Raw genomic sequence first — 18,005 nt, forward strand, 5'->3', positions numbered from 1 at the left:
TGGGATGAAATGTTTTACTATGTTAAATTCATAGGATACACTCAGGGATGGAGGGTAGAAGGAGATGGTAAACAGTTATAACTGAATACATTTTGTGTCTGCTGTCTGCTCATCCAGCTGGACAGAGAGTTGAGCCTGTGGATGGCAGGATTTAGGAGATAACAGATTATAATATGTTTTAGAGCAACCATTTGAGGCTGTCTATGATGGTTTTAAGGGAGATCCATGTTCTAAGTGTTACAGTTCAGTAGATCGCAACACCATCTGTGGGTGCATCCCTTATTTCCATCAGGAGGGTGTTGTGGAGGGAAGAACTGCCTTTCACCAGATGTTTGAAAAATAGCTGAGCTGAAACATCTAGCTAAAATGCCCCAGTGTATGTCACCAGCCCCGCAAAACTTTGTGCTTTCTTGCTTCACAGCAGACTCTCAGCGGGCTTGTAAACACAGAGCTGTATCCTCTGGCATCAGTAGTTATAAAAGCAAGCCAGGGACTGAAGTTGCTCAGCTTTTCTGTGACATCTGAGTCGAAGGGGAAAATTCTCTGACATTTATTTGATGCGACCGGAAACAATTCAGTTCTAGCAATCAAATAAAAAAACATTTTCACGCGACTAGATGAGCAGGAAGTTGACTTAGGAAGTTGATCTTGAACAGTGTCAAAGAGGTGATTTCAACACCAATCAGAAGAATGCTTACAGCAAGTGAAACCGTACTACGAGGATATGAATCATCATTCAAATTTGCCCTTATCCTTTAGTCTCTCCCCACATGTCCCTGAACTCTTGAGAAATTGAAAAAGAAACTGTGAATTGCTTGAGGAGACCCTTAACATTTCAGCGATGATTTAAATTGGAACCTCTATAGTGCTGTAGCCTTTACGTATCTGTAAATGCCACCTCCACTTGTTAACATTTTTTCGACCACAGTTTTCAGTATCAATTACTTGTGTTGCTACGTAACAGTTTATGTATAGTCCTGTGTATTTTATCCTCATGAGCAGCTAGACCGTTCTATTTAAGCCATCTTGATGAAAAGCTCATTAGGCTTTCTGAAAGTTAGACTTTATTAAAGTTGTATGTTAGACAAGCAGCTTGAATCCATGTATGTCAACATATTGTGTTCAACTTTTGTCTCAGTCCTATCTGAAGCAGAAAAGCTATATTTGAAAGCTTTTCAGCAAATAGCTTTTAGGGAATCGCCTCGTCCTTCCTATACTGCTGTTTTCTTTGGTTCACACTGTTTTTTTTTTTTTTGGTTACTTTTATTACTAACTTAGGATTCTGTGCAATATTTAAAAATTTGAATCTGTATAGAACCTATTGCAATGATTTTTTTGGTCTTTGGTGTAAAAAACTAAAACTGGGTTCTTTTCATTTGCCTAGGGGGATTTAGTATCAGTATTACAACATTTCCTTTTCAGTTGTATTTGGTCCTTTAGCTCCCAATAGTTTAATTTGTTTGTCTCTGAAGTCAGGAAATGTTTAAACAAGTGGGGAAAACATGAAGCACAAGACAGCTGGAAGTTGCTGAAGAATAATGACATCACATAAGGAATACAACACTCAGCCATCAATTCATAAAAAACAAGAGACAAAGAAGAAAGTATAGATAGCAAAGTCTCCTTGTCAAATGTTAGTTAATAAGATAAACAATATTTTAATGATTTGAATATGAAACCCATTGTAAAGCACTTTATTTAAGCGCAGACCACCTGTCACACTTTGGATGTGAGACATGACATGTACAGTTACTGGTTTACATTTTGTAAACCATTTGTTGCTTTTCATTTTCCTTTAAATCTAAGATGCAAAATAAACAGATTTAGAAATGCTCAGAAGTGTTTTAGTTGTTTACTCCTCCCTGCAATGCATATTTATATGAAGTCTGATATTTTTAATTAGGATGCCAATATGCAAACATTTACTGTAAATGTACAGTAAAGAACAATGATAGAAAAACATGAGTCTAGAAATATGTGGGTTTAAAAATCCAGTTTGTGTCTGAAGCCAGGAAATGGGAGCAAATTGTCTTTTTTTGACATGCTGAAAAGGTGCTTCTTATGTTTAGACTAACCACTGGTTTATGTTTTTAGTTTAGGAGCCATTTTATGCCTCAGTGATTCATAGGTCTAAGTTTAGTGTAAAAAATAAAAATGTTTCATAAACGATCAGCTACCGCAAAGAAAGTGGGTAAAAACAGGGTCCGACAAATAACTTTCTGTCTGAAAAACAACTGAGCACTTTACTATTTTAAAACATTTCAGGAAGAAAATTGGCTGCTTTAAAGTAAAGTAGAAAGAAATGACTGAGTGACACCTTTACACGACATTTTATGTATATGTCATCTCCAATTGTAGAGCAAATTTTTTGATTTCATACTTTTCTCTTCCAATCAAGTGTAGGAGTGTTATTGAGCATAACACCAGCTACCCACGTAACTGAACAAATTAACATATGGGCTCTGCTTCAGAGGTCTGGAAAAAGGCTTGGCTTGTTGAACCCATGACATGTAAGCATATGTTGCACAGTTGTCTATAAGTGGCAGTAAATAACCTCTCCTGTCTTCTCATGTGATTCCTACACTGAAGCCCTCAGTGACTAAGAGGACAAAACTTAGAAACATTCCCTCTTGAGGGTAATTAACCAGCCTCCACATTGACGAGGTTAGTTTTACTTGACTTATTCAAAATGTAATGCGTCTGAGGCGGGTCATATTTTTTTTTAGATTTCCTGGGGTTGTGTTATTCTGTTGAGGCACTCTTTAATCAGAAGAACACAGCTCCTTTTTTAGTTAACTATATTTAAAATTACTTACATTATTAAATCAGGAAATGAAAACACTAAATAATTATGTATTTGAACTAGCTGAACCAAAAAGCTATCCTGTATACTTTTGTATATATTTATAATCTATATACAAAGATGTTTTGTGAGACAAATCATCTTTGTTATTTCATGTATGATTGTCTGCTAAGGTGTTATTTGTCCTTCGGGGTTCCATGAGTAAATGCAGGTTTGTATGACTGAGAAGGGACTGTTGTGACCCCAAGTTATTCCCGATTGACAGCCCACACTGAATAATGTGTTGCTCAATCCTTACTAGCAGCCTGAAATAATAGTACCAGTAGTTCATAAACTATTTTCCCAAGAATCAACTCAAAATTACAGACAGGATTTATTTTGCTTTGAAGGTATAGACTGGAGTAGTTAAGAGCAGTGAGTATCTTTTTGGGAGCAGGTAGCAAGCAGACTGATCTCTGTCTGGAAAATCAGGGAGGAATTCTTATTAAGAAATCAAGCTGACAACCCCTTCACACCAAATTAAAACCATTTTACAATCTCCATGCCAGTTCAAAGCAGACTGGAACACAGCAAGTTCAGAAAAAAAAGCTATTTTACTGTGGGTAAATCATGATGTTGCTATGTCCTTAGTACTTGCCAATCAGGTTTTTCACCGCTGCTTTTCTGGCCTTCAAGGAAGCTTCAAGGAAGCTACAAATATAATACAAAAAATTGTTTGCACCTCCACCTTGAGTTTCAGCCTCAATCTGGCGAAGGAATCCTGTCAGTGTAGTTATTATAGATCATGCATACAAAATAAGAATACTTTTTACTGATCATTGCGGGTCAATTACGCCAACTTTAAGGCTCATTTTTATAACTTGCGGTGAGACAAAAAAATTACATTATTAGTCTGATGAGGAAGTATTTTCTTCCTTCTTCATCCTGCACCCTTGTCAATACTAATAACAATGGATAATAATAATTGTTCTCTGACAGCTTGGCAGGCAAATTTACTATTTAAACTGGTGAATTCTTATAAGTTAAAGGCTTTATAAATAATAAAACTGAGATTTCTATCAAAAGGCAATTTTTGACACAAAAGGCAATGGTTTTCATTTCAAATAGCATTTCAAATAACTTTTGTTGATGACTGAATCAATAAATACATGATTTATATTATAATGATATACAGAAATGTCTACCTTTACTCAATGGAAACTAGAATATTATGGGCAAGCTTTCACGTTGTGGTTTATGAAATCATGCAGGTTCAGAAACAGTTACATTGAAAATGTCAACTGCAAGTAAAGCAGCAGCTTTACACATCATACTCTTCTAAATCATGCAACTATGTTGAGATATAATATCAATACTTCTTCACTTTGCAGGGTTTCTGCCATGCAGTTCTATATTGAGACATGTTCAACTTCTCTCAGCATCACTCTTACATTCCCACACATATTGTGAACTGCAGAGCTCCTTCTTGATAGTGCTGCTGCATCTCTGTGCTCTTAGAGGAAGTTTCTTGTAATTATGCTAGAATAACGTGTTGTGGGAGGTTTGTTTTGTTCAGAAATGACCTGGAGTCAGTGTGGTTATTATGATGAAACTATAGCTACAGTCCTTAGCACTAGCCAGAGCCTTTCTGTATGGAGCTGGCATGTTCTCCCCCTGCCTCTCTAAACTGCCCTTACATCCACTGTCTCTCTGTGTTGCTCTGTGATGAACTGGCGACCTGACTAGGGTGTACACTGCCTCTTCCTCATTGACTGCTGGAGGTAGTTTCCAGTCCTCTGTGACCCAGCAACTATCAAACATACCTTAACTACAGATTACAGGATATTGTTCCTGGAACTCCAGTCCCAAACCTTGGGTCCAAGTCAAGTTCTAACTCCTCTAAGCACAAACCTAAGACTGCCACATAATCGGGCAGCCATGTCAAGCGGACCAGTCCTGAGTATATGCAGTGTCACTGCCACTCTCTGCTCTGCAACAGGTGTATTACCCTTCTTCATCCCTAGTCTGGTTTATTGGTCTTATATACCACCTTCTTCTCTTTTGCTACCAGCTAAATTAGCTCTGCCTTCCCGTCCGATGACGCCATGGCAGAAAGTGTGGGAATTTTTTACCAGAGATGTGGTAATGCCCGAGTATGTGGCAGCCTTAAGTTGTGAGTCCTTTTTTTAATGTGTTTGAGTGGTGTCCAAGTCTGAAACTTAATTTTCTATTTCTGTCGTCACTTCCTTGAATGTTTTGTTGTAATTATGGGTCATCAAACTAGCTGTGCTTGGAAACCTCATAGTGGTGATTATAGTGTGAGAACACAACCATTTGGTGTCTTAATGCCAGCAGTCATAAAAAGTGATTCACTTTTCTATTCTATCCACTTAGAGTAGGTTCATCAGTAATAGAATCAACCAGTCTGACAGTGTCTTGTCTGTGAGCTGATTGATGACATTCGTGAACAACCAATCTTCACGTGTGGTTGAGAGGGAACTCAGTTGAACATGTGCGATACACATTGACAAAGTCTTTGATTCCAAAGGTCATTCAAAAGACCAAGAGCCAAACTGATGATTGTGGGGATAATATCTGGACTGTGCTAATAATAGATCTAAATGTCATGTTTACTTATTAAAAGGTTGATTGTACTGAGCCCCTCTAATATATGAACCTTAGTTCGCTTCAGTTCTTGTTCAGAAACATAACAAAATGTGGTTATCAGATTCTTTAATCTTGGCTTTTGGGTCAAAAACCATCCACTTGACTGAGTGATGTTATAAACCAAGCACACTCAAGGTCAGAGAAAATTTCTTTGAGTTAGCTTTTGGTTTATTTCAAATAAATGTTTCAGATTTGAAGCATTTTACATATAGATAAACTTTATGACCAATATGCATGGTAGCTACCTACCAGGCTTTACTGACTACTACCAATTTCTATTTCTTTTTGGCAGCTGACCAAACTAAATCAGATTTCAGCTGATTCTACCTTTCTTTCGATTGGTTTCACCACATAAAACCCATTTAAATAAACTTTGTATTTCAACAACCGAATGCAGCTAACATTGATAATTAAAGTAGAAATGTGCTGCAGGTTTCTTGATAGAGGTGGTAGTAAAATACCTTGCTGTAAGCTGGGCTCTTTAAAAACCTAAGGAGGTAGGAATTATTTCACTTTTATGCATTAAAAAAACAGAATACCGTAAATTAAAGATTTGTTAGTATTTGATGTTCTAATCAGCATGTGATGGGAATAACGGTGTTAAAATAAACAGCGTCACTAACACGCTGCGTGGGAGTGTTACTATAATTCAGCACACTGAGGGCTGAAGTGCTGCTGATTAGCTGGGGAAGAGTAAAGTAGTCAAGGTAAACCAACCACAGTCAGACTTGAGCAGGTGTTCTCATACAAACAGATACGCACCATGAGCACACATAAACAACAAGGCGGACAGAGACACCATCATGGACAGCCCAGATAATTCAAAGGCATCGTTGTTTCCACCTACAATTAAATGTAATTTGACTGGTGTCTTGTTTCATGTAATCACAAAGTAACATTTGAATAGTTTATAGTAGTGTACAGCGTTTCCTGTTTTCAGTTCCTTTTGTTTAGTATATGTAAGTATAGTATAGTATTTAGTTTTATAATAAACAATTAAATGTACATCCAAACTCTTTTACGCATTTAAACCTGTTTTTAATAGTGATTATATTATATTATATTATATTATATTATATTATATTATATTATATTATATTATAATTGGTTGCTTTTATAATATTGTAACTCAGTAAATTTTTTGAAGAGGTAATTAATAACTGTAACTAATTAGCTGCCTAACACTGCTTTACAGCAGTCAGAGCTGATCAAGAGAAAATTGGTCAGTTTTGATGTTGGCCAATTGAGTCTATCACTAAGGCAACGTTTTCAGCTGCTGGCTTTTTTAAGGTCCTTTTGTAGGTGCTAAAAATATCACATCATCAGCCAAATGGTGTCTTTGTGAAAGGCTGGTAAAAGAGGCCTTGAGAGACCTTGGTGTGTGTCTACACTGGTTTAGGAGCCTTCCTATACCTGAATAATTTATAGGTCTGAGGTAAATATGTTAAAGGCCTCTTACAATGGTCACGTATTAATCTGAAAATGAGTGAAAGTGTCAAAAGTCAAAAGAAAAACTCTAAAACATCCTAAGAAAGCATGCAGAACTATCAATAAAGACCACTTCAAAAGACTGCCAGAAAAACTACCTGATTGGAAGCAAAAAAAGTGTCTCAAAACTTTGCACAGTTTCAAATGCAGTTAACACAAAACTTTAACTGAAGATAATGAATTTGTAGCAAAGTCCAAATGTACTGAACATTCGATCTCGCCTGCATCACATCATTTAATTGTAAATATGTTATTCCCACCCTCTCACCTTGAGGCAGTGGTGTAAAACTAGTTTATTTAGTAAAATCTTTCTTGTATATCTGACCTTCATCTCCTCTGTTGGTTGTAGGCTTGGCATGGAACATGATGGCCAAGGAAACCGCTGTGGGGATGAGACCGCGATGGGAAGCGTGATGGCCCCTCTGGTGCAGGCAGCCTTCCATCGATACCACTGGTCCATGTGCAGCGGTCAGGAGCTGAAGAGATATATCCAGTGAGTTTCTGCTGGGGGTTGCCTCCCACAGCAGATTTTTGCAGTCTCTTTTATAAATAGCTCAAGAAGAGAAAAATGTTATCTTGTATAATACATCCAACTCACAGCCGCAAGAAATATAGCTTTTCATTCACTTATTGAATAAAATAAAAACATCAAAATATGTAGTATTTTTTAAGTAAAAGAATGAGTTGCAGTTGAAGCTGTTTTACCCATTTTATTTTAAATCTACAGGTTTAAATATTTCCTTTCCTCTCAGTGGTAAGATTTCTTAAATCCCTTACCCTGTTGCACTGGTATCCGTTTTATGTGATAGATCTACGCACATTTGTTGCATAATTGTAATACGAAAGGAAAAGAAACACTTGACTTCCATTTTCATTTTTACAGATAATGGCCTGAAAAGTACAATGTTTGCTCATAATTATAAATTGCACATTTTTTAATGCATACATTGCTGTGTGGTAGGAAACTAACACTGTACATCACCCTGAACACACCATCTCTAAAGCTAAACATGGTGGTAGCAGCATCATGCTGTGGGGATGCTTTTTTCAGCAGTGATGGAGCTGATTGAAAGATGGATAAAGCTAAGCAAAGGGTAATCCTGCAATAAAAGCTGTTAGAGGCTGCAACAGACTGGGGTGAAGGTTCACCTTCCAGCACAACACCTCTAAACAACTATTTTTAGGTTTTAAAATAAAGAAAAACATTAAACTTTTGCATAAAGAGGATGGATACAATTCCTTCTATGGGATGTTGACATTTGTGGAATATATGAAAAAGCACCAACCTAATGACAATATAAATAGATATAAATAAAATATATTACTGGTAATTTTCATCCTGTTAAAAAATACAATGCAGTCAATCCATAAAAAATTGCTAAAACCTATATTTGTTATTATATCCTTCCATCCATTGTCCACACCCCTATTTCCATGCAGGGTTGCAGGGGAGCTGGTGCTTAGCTCCAGCGGAGCTCACTCACCGGCCACTTTATTAAGTACACCTGTCCAACTGGTTGTTAATGCAAATTCCTAATCAGCCAATCACATGGCAGCAACTCAAGAAAGGTGATTTAAGTGACTTTGAACGTGGCATGGTTGTTGGTGCCAGACGGGCTGGTCTGAGTATTTCAAAAACTGCTGATCTACTGGGATTTTCACGCACTACCATCTCTAGGGTTTACAGAGAATGGTCTGAGAAAGAGAAAATATCCAGTGAGCGGCAGTTCTGTGGGCACAAATGCCTTGTTGATGTCAGAGGTCAGAGTAGAATGGTCAGACTGGTTCGAGCTGATAGAAAGGCAACAGTTACTCAAATAACCACTCGTTACAACCAAGGCATGCAAAAGAGCATCTCTGAACACACAACATGTCGAACCTTGAGGTGGATGGGCTACAGCAGCAGAAGACCACTCCGGGTGCCACTCCTGTCAGCTAAGAACAGGAAACAGAGGCTACAAGTTGCACAGGCTCACCAAACTGGTGTACAATAGAAGATTGGAAAAACGTTGCCTGGTCTGATGAGTCTCGATTTCTGCTGCGACATTCGGATGGTAGGATCAGAATTTGGCGTCAATAACATGAAAGCATGGATCCATCCTACCTTGTTTCAATGGTTCAGGCTGGTGGTGGTGGTGTAAAGGTGTGGGGGATATATATATATATATATATATATATATATATATATATTCGTCATCGTCACATTATATCTATATTTAAAAAAAAAAAACTGTCTCTTTATCAATTTTAGCCAAAGTAATTAGGAGACATTGTGAAAAGTCTAAATAGCCTCTTGCAGCTTCAGAATCACAGGTTCCAGACCAATGCTTTAGAGTGAAGAATAATTTATTAGAATTATCAAGTTAAAGAAGAATATGTAAAAATATCACAGCGCTGTATGTACAAAATTGTTTGAGAAAAACCCTTGAAAACCCAAGCTGTAAATACAGTGAAACCTGATTCTTCAAAGTTTTGACTCAAAGATTTATTTAGGGGTAATGCATTAAAGGGAGTTCAATACAATAGGATGCCACACTCTTTAGTCTTAAATGTAAAAATGGTTTGAAAACCATATATAACTTACATTTCAACTTCATATTTCTGCAATACCATGTGTTGGTCTATAATAGAAAACGCACTAAAAATAAAAAATAAAGTCTTTAATTGTAACAATAAAATGTGGAAAGGTTTAAGGGGTACGAATACTTTTTGAATCCTTATTTATGTGTCATTTCTGTAGGGGTGCTCATCTTGAATTTTAAATGTTGTTGCCAGTTTCTGGTGAAAGGTAACTCCTTGTGATTAAAACCTACAACAGTATGTCTGATGCCTACCTTTATTTGAAGTTATTGACTCTGGTGGATTTAAAAATGATAGTTAGTCTAATTAGAAATGTCTTTCATATGTAAAGCTTGGACAACAGTTGAATACAAACAAAAATGATTCAAAAGACAGTTCGTAAAAGGTCCTGAGTTTCATTATTTTAGATAAGTGGCTTCAAAAATGCACAGATTTGATAGAACATGATTTTAAAAAAAGGGGCTCCGCCAAGAAAATGTCACATTTAAAAAAAAAACAACAAAAAAAACATTAATAGACAGTGGGACAAATGGTGAAGAAAGAAAACTAAATGTAAATTTTGCGCTATCTTTTTAAATGTCAGCATGTTACCTCTATCCAAACCTTAGCAGTGGCTATTTATCCTATTTAAAATAGGAACCACCACCCTGACATCTGCTCATGAATACAAATAAACTAGTACTCTGACTGCTGAGATTTCTATATGCCTGATGTTGGGATTATGATTATTGATTAATTAATATTTATCAAGAATTATCATTTAAAATCATAATTTGAGAAAATTAATTTCTTAATCAAAAATCCTTATTTATGAATCGAAGCCAGAGATGTCCTCTGGTGTTGTAATTGTAGCCTAAAGCCCTTGATAAATACAACCGTTAAATACTCAGTCATAATTGATCACTATTACTAGATGTCACTGTTTAATTAACCGTTTCTGACGAAACGTGGGGAACTTTGACCTTACTTTGACTGACAAATCACTCTTGCACAAAATAAACACAAACGCCTTCTCTTTATCTACGTGAATATTTATTAAATCAACAGCTCTGATACAACTGGTTCTTCAATAATCTTCACCTAATCAAACATGCAAAGTTCTACACAAAATGGGGTAAAATATCTAACTAAACAAAATAAAACAAAACAGCAGTGGGTGTTTATGGAATCAAACCAGCAATTATGGCAAACAAGTGATAATGTTATTGCTGAGCGAGGCTCTTGGAGGCCACTCCCCAAAGTATAGCTCAGCGGGACACAGGCAGTCCTAAACTTCCTCCAAGCAAAGTTGTAAACCCAAGAAGACAAAGGATAATAAACTGTTGGCGGCCTGCTAGTAACACGAGGTTGAAGACAAAGAAAATTACCATATGGTTTCACCATACCGTTATTATAGCAGTCCAGTTTCACAGCACACCTGAGCTTGCTCTCAGGCGTTAAAACAACACCGCAAAACACACACAGCTGGGAAGCACAGCGGCTTTCAGATGTCCACAGCAAATCAAAGTTTCAATAAAAGGTTGGATGCACATACAGTTCAGAACACAGTAGACTATAAGTGGCGATTCTACATCGCATTAGATCCTACTCTACCCTGTCCACGCTATACCTAACAAAGAAATAAAAATAAAATAAAAAGGATGGATTTTACTTGTTGAAGTTTTCCTTTTGGGGCAGCGAATGAGAGAGGGAGAGGGGGGGGGGGGGGGGAGTTACTGCGCGTCCGCAGTTAAACTCCAAGAAGAGCGGTCAGTCTTCGTCCTCTGGCCTCCTTGGTGAAAGGGGAAAATATGATCTGACCGTCAGCAGTCGACTGGAACAAAAACAAGGGTGGCAATCTGTCTCCTTGATACTCCGTGGTTTTATTCAGCAAATATTCAGCAAAACATGGTCCAACACTGGTCTGTGCTTGGTTCACAGGCTTTAATTTGTCCCACTCTAGAGCACTGAAGACTAAAACAGAACAGTAGATAACACAGATTGACAGTAGATAATCAATCACAATGTAGTTCTGAGGTATTTCTGACCAGTCTTGAGCTCTTTTCACACAAAACATGTACATCATACATAACTTGACTTGAGGACAGGTAAAATGTTGGAAAACCACAAAGGTTTGCTCCCTGAATAGCTTACCTGCCAATATGAGTTGCTTTTCAACAGGACGGTTTGGTGGGGCCGTTCTATGTGGGGATGATATACTGTATATCAACCTTACACTGCAGTAGTAACATTTATGAGGTCACAGCAGCCATTATGTATTTGGAGGTCAAGTTAAATGAGGCTACTCTACATTTTAGGGCAAAATCAACCTAAGACATATTTTTGGCTTTTTTCTGGCAATTTTATGAATTAGTAAATTACATCATGTTAGTATTTATATAAATTATATGTGGGTTAGGGTTCAAATTCCTACCCTCTCCCATTTATTCCTCAACTCTATGCCTATCCCAGTTTTCATCCTCCTCATCCTTCATCTCTAACCCTTCTCACCCACTCTTCCTACTCATCCTTTATTACAACCCCTTCACATCAAACTCATTCGCACAAGTTAAAGAGCAGTTTGCCACGGGAGACCCTACCAGGGCCAAGGCTCCTCACAAAATAGCACCTCAAACTCTTTCACTATGTTAAGCTGGTGATTCCATTGATGCCATTTGTCTTTTGTTTATACGTGGACATTTCTTTATTCTCTATAGTTTTGTATTTTATATATATTGTTTGTAATTGGCAGTTTAACAAGTAATTTCGGAGTGTTATAACAAGCTAGACTATTGCAAATCAATTTCAAATACAAATACAACCCAGTTTTCATAACAACAAAATGATACAGTACACCATCCTTCTTTATGGTTTTTATCTTTCACTCCATACTTTAACCTGACCAATGTCTTCTGTTTTCCTTTAGATTTTGTTCTATCCCTTTTGCTCTATCCATCCCTCCAAGATGGTACCTTTTAGGAGGTCATCTAGAAGAGTCAAGGGTTGCTGGGTTATTTGTGTACTTCAATGGCACCATCTCCAGATTAGTCTTCATCTTCAGATCTGTCTATACCCTCATCCTCTCTTCCTTAACTCTATATTAGACCAATAATCTCACATTGTTGATCTTGCTATTGAAACACGACTATGTTTCATTTCTTCACAGCACCTATGATTGTTTACTGGATGACCCCTTCAAACACGACTGGCCTCAGCTTCCTGAGCTCCCTGGCATCAACTACTCCATGGATGAGCAGTGTCGATTTGATTTCGGAGTGGGCTATAAGATTTGCACCTCAGTGAGTAGATCCCTGAAGCTATTACTCTACTCGATACCCACAGAATGTGCTTGCTGTCTCGAAAATATATCCTACATGCCATGAAGAGTGACATTGTAACTAAAGGAGTGATGGAATCCATTGAGGATTCAGTATCTGTCACTATGCTGAAAGAAATGAATTATTATCCTCTTCAGACATTTTTTTCATGAATAAGAAATGACAGAAGAGACTCTCTGGTGTCTGCTTGTTCCAGAAAGACCTGTAGGAGATTTCCGATGACAGCCTTCAGAATTTCTGATATTTAGATAATAGCAGACTCAGGAGCTGAATCCGACACTTTAGCAAGTGATTTATATCGTCATCTGCCTATTTTACCACATCTACACCTGGCATCCCGCCAGTCGCAGACAGCTGAGTGCCACCTATTCGTTCGCTGAATACTGTCATTGTAACGTTTACATCAGCTGGGTGAAGATGCTCATTTGGGTGGGGATGTAGCATAAATGACATATTTTCTTCAATTTGGGGTACATTTTAAATTTTTTTTATTTTATCAAATATTTGCAGTGGGAGTTTATGAGGGTCACGGGGGAACTGGTGCCTATCTGCAGCAGTCATTGTTGGAAAGGAGGGGTACACCCTGAATAGGTAGCCTGTCCATCACAGGGCAACACAGAGACACACAGGACAGAGAACCATGCACGCACACACTCATACACATATATTCATTATCAGTCATGTTTTTGGACTGTGGGAGGAAGACTAAGTATCTGGAGAAAACCCACGCATGGGCGGGATTTAAACCCAGGACCTTCTTGCTGCAATGTTAGCACATTTACTTAGCTTATTGCACCTTCCTTGTCGAATAAATTATAAAAGAGAAAGTAAAACGGAATATCTTTGGCGGCAAAACTCCATGATTTTGCTATTAAATCATTTCTAGGTCTAAACTGATGCAAATGTCTGCTAGTGCTTGCTTAGCACCAGTTTCGTAAATTTCAGTTGCAGCAACTACCGACTCTTAGCTTAGGAAAGAATCACTTTTATAAGGAGCTGGAGAAGCGGCATGTTTACAATTTGTTATGAGGTGGTTTTGTTGTGATTTGTCTAATTTAGGTCACAAGACAGTTAAAATGTTGAGGTTCAACAATAAATAAATGTTGGATTTGCCTGTACATGAGCTTACAGTTCTCAAAACCATCTTCAAATTAACATGTTAATGCAGAATGATTTTTATGGCTGATTATATCATAAGGCGAAAGAAATCCAAAGGTGCGGTTTTGTTACTGTACCCTAACTGCAGTTCTGTAATGGTTTTAAACAGGAAAAGTGTATTCAATTTTATAAGAATATTTATTATATTTCATTTGTTGGGAATAAAGAATTCTGGTTAAAGAATAGAATAGAGTAAAAATATCATTTATTTCCCACTGTGGAGAAATTCAGGTGTACCAGCAGCAAGGTGAAAGGCAAATGGGAGCATAGAGATACACATAAAGGTAAAGAATTTACAAATAAAAAATAAGAATATGAGACTGAACAGTAAGGGAAAATTTACAACAAAAATAGCACACTTGGATTAAAAGAAATGGGTGATTTCAAGAACAATTTACAAACAAGCATGCGTTTGTGCACGAAAAAAACTGCGGGGATCCAAACACTTACCGTGTTTATTGAGAGTTGTGATGTTCGATGTTAAAGCGGGTCTTGCGTCCTCTCCTTCTAAGCTTGTGGGGAATATTGGGCCCGAGCAGGCAGACTGAATAGAAGTATTTCTAAATAACTTTGAAATTTTACAGGTACAAACTGAAACAATATCAAAAATGATCTAATGTCTTTAAATTTTACTAGTTAGTTTTCCTAACAGTCATCTATCTTCTCAACAAGAAGAAAACCACCAGGATACAGGAGCTTCAAAGTCTCCGTTTGTGTCTCAGCTAAAGAAAACAGCAGAGAGACTGAGCCGTCACAATTGGCAGTATGGGACCTGCTGCTGTGTTACATACAAAAGCCCATTCACTACAACAATTGACCAAGATTAAGAGAGAGGGAGGAGGCAGAAGGAGTAGACATTTTTCAGTGTCTCATTATTCCCTGCTTGAGCTGGAAGCTGGTGAATTGTAATTGTTTCTGCCAAGTGCTCAGAAAGTAGATGAACAAAGGAAGTCGTGTTTAATGACAGCCTTCTGAATGCTTAATAACAAAAAACTTTGATTGTATGATTGATCAGAAATAATTTATGGTTGAGTTAGAAATGTAGAGAAAATTGAGCTTTTGTAGATGAGCAGGCGATACTCAGGAATGTGTTGCTTAAAATGACCGATTCTAAACCTGTAAGAATTAAGATCAATATTAAGCTGGTTTCATTCTTAATGGACCATTTCTCTTCTCTTTGTTTGATCTGCCCAAGAATACAGTAGTTAACTTTACTATTTTATTACAAGATGAGTCCATCACCGCACTCTTCATGTGATGGATGAGACTATTTTTAATTCATGAATCAGGACATTAGATTCAAGTCCGTGCTGCCTACACAAAAGAAAATTTTGGTGAAAGAAAAACAGACAGAATGAAAACATACTCGCACCACCCACTTCTTTAGGTACACCGTGCTTTCACCAGGTTGCTTTCAGAGCTGCCTCAGTTCTTCGTGGCATAGATTCAATGAGAGGCCGGAACCGTTCCTGACGGATTGTGGTTCATATTGACAAGACCGCATCATCCAGTTACTGCAGATTTTTTTTTTGGCTTCGCAACTGTAAAGGAAATCCTCTGTTTCACCACTCCTGAAAGGTGCTCTATTGGATTGGAATGAAAGCAGTTTGAGATGACTGAAGGTTTGTGACACAGTGCATTTTCCTGCTAAAAGTACGGTAGTCATCGAAGACTACTGTGGTCATACATGGATGGATATGGTCACCAACATTACTCAGGTACTGTAGGTTGTGAGTTTTAAGTGTGCTCAAGGAGACCAACATGTTGTACGAAATAAATATCCCCCACAATATTAAACCACCAGCTGGAATTTATGAAACAAGGATCCATGCTTTTGTTGTTTACTCCAGATTCTGACTCTTCCATCTGAATGTTGCAGCTGAAATAAAAACACGTCTTACTAGGCCACGTTTTTCCATTCTGTCTGAGCTTCGGTCAATTGTAGCCTTAATACCTGGCAGGAGTGGTACCTAGTGTGGTCTCGTGCTTCTGTCCATCTGCTTCAAAGTTCAGTTTGTTGTGCATTCGAAGATATCTTTTGCATTCCTTGGTTGTAGCAAGGTGATATCTAAGCTACTGCTGCCCTTCTATTTTCTCAAACCAGTCTGCCCACGATTAAAATGAACATTTGGTGACCTCTGTCAAAATTAATGACAATAGGCTGTCATTGGATCTTTCAGCAGGAGAATGATTCAAAACACGTGGCCAAATCAACACAAAATGGTAGAAACAAAATCAACCTTTTTCCATGACCATCTCACTTTCATATTTTAACTAAAGAACTATCAATAAGAACAATGTGACATTTAAAAATTGAGGTAGTTAAGGGCTTTAATGACCTTTTTAAAAGACCAATCAGTTGGTACAAACAGCAGACTCACTGAACTAAGTGGGGCATTTAGATCCAGGCCAGCACACGATTCAAACTGGATGTCACATGGGCTCAAGTTTAAGCTTCATCAACATGAAGACAATCCCTTTTTATTGTCTGCTGTGGTGCATCTTAACTTCATCTTTGAGATAGTTCACAGGCCAATCAGTAACAGTGATAGCATGGTGATTGTGTGTGGGCAGGGGCCAAATTAGACTGGAAAATGAAATCAGCATTTCCATAAAGCTTGTCAACTAATGGAGGCGTTAAGGGCTCTTAAAATTTTCACATGGACAGATGCGCTGACAGGAGACCAACACCAGCAGATGACATTGCTTCCTAAATCAGCACTGATTATGGAAACTTCCTGCTGGACCTCAAGCAACTTAGATTGTGTATCTTTTCACTCTTCTTCCAGACTCTGGGACTTTGATTTCCAAAAATGCAAAAACTACTTTGATCTGAAAACCTTTACACCACTTAGCAATGGTATAGTTATTTTTCTCCTAAGTCCAGGCAATGCATTTCTGACATCATCTCTGGTTCACGAGTGGCTTAACACAAAGAATATGTGGGGTGGCTTTTGAAGCTTTGACTCCAGCTGCAGTCCTTGCCCTGTGAGTCCCACCCAAACACTACTATGTTCTTTGCTTCATTACCCCCTCAAGGCTGCAGTTATTTTTGTTGTCTGCACACCTTTTTCAGCAGAATTTTTTTCTTCCACTTAACCTTCTATTACTATGCTTGAGTACAGTACTCTGTGGAAAGCCAGCCTCTTAGCCATGATCTTTGTGGATCATCTATTTATAGAGAGAGTCAGGGACTGTCTCCTGGACAACTCTAAAGTCATCAATCTTCCCCTCGATTTTGTTGGCCATAACGTGGCTGTATTAAACATTTTTTTTCCTTTTGTTCTTATGTAGAAGTTGTATTTTTTGAGATATAAACCTTTGGGATTTCATAAGCTGTAAGCGGTAGAAAATGACTGACTGATATTGTAATTAACTAAGCAGCATCTGTAAAACCTTCATTGCCAAGGATCAGTAGAAGTAGATTAAAATGAAAGGTTCTTGTGTTTTTGTGTGTGTGATTCAGTAGAGTTGTAATAAGCAGCTAATATCTTATCACCAGCAGCAGAGAACTCTTTGAACAACCTTATTTTTCATAAACACAGATTAGTTTTTGCTGCTGGCTGAAGCTAAGGGCTAGTCAGAGTGAGGCCTGGACTGAAGCAGACTTGGATTGTCCTTAAATCTAAGAATTAAAGAAGAGTGGACATAAACAACACTATCCTTCCTCTTTATAATGTTTACATTTTTGCTGGAGTGGGGGAACAAGTGAAATATCATAGTGTAAATGAAAACAAAGTTCAGCTCATGTTTTTTTTTTTTTGTGTGAAGTACACCAGATACACAGTATATCTAATGGATAAAAAACACCAAACTTTAAGTGTGGGAAGTAAAATAGTTTTTTTCACAATGTATTGGTTTGATCAATAAGAGCAAAGGTTCCTAAAGGTTGACTTTACCAAGCTCCTGATCTGAAGAATAAGAGAGGCAGATTATTGTATATCGCAATAAAGTATTGATAATAAGAAAAATTTAAAAAAGTACAATGACAACACAAGCTGCCTTATGTGCTG

General features: G+C 37.6%; 1 protein-coding gene across 5 annotated transcripts in view; it reads left to right on the top strand.

Annotated features, from left to right (window-relative positions):
* Positions 1 to 18,005, top strand: part of adamts3 (ADAM metallopeptidase with thrombospondin type 1 motif, 3) — a 230,382-nt gene that overhangs the window by 143,213 nt on the left and 69,164 nt on the right. For all 5 annotated transcript variants that reach the window (XR_007040605.1, XM_047381322.1, XM_047381318.1 and 2 more), the window contains 2 exons: positions 7,287 to 7,430; positions 12,663 to 12,795. Coding sequence is in view for 4 of the 5 variants with exons in the window: in XM_047381322.1 (XP_047237278.1) it covers positions 7,287 to 7,430; positions 12,663 to 12,795 (277 nt within the window). In the remaining variant the exon portion in view is untranslated. The remainder of the gene's footprint in view (positions 1 to 7,286; positions 7,431 to 12,662; positions 12,796 to 18,005) is intronic.

This window comes from Girardinichthys multiradiatus, chromosome 12 (genome assembly GCF_021462225.1).
Source record: "Girardinichthys multiradiatus isolate DD_20200921_A chromosome 12, DD_fGirMul_XY1, whole genome shotgun sequence".
NCBI lineage: Eukaryota > Metazoa > Chordata > Actinopteri > Cyprinodontiformes > Goodeidae > Girardinichthys > Girardinichthys multiradiatus.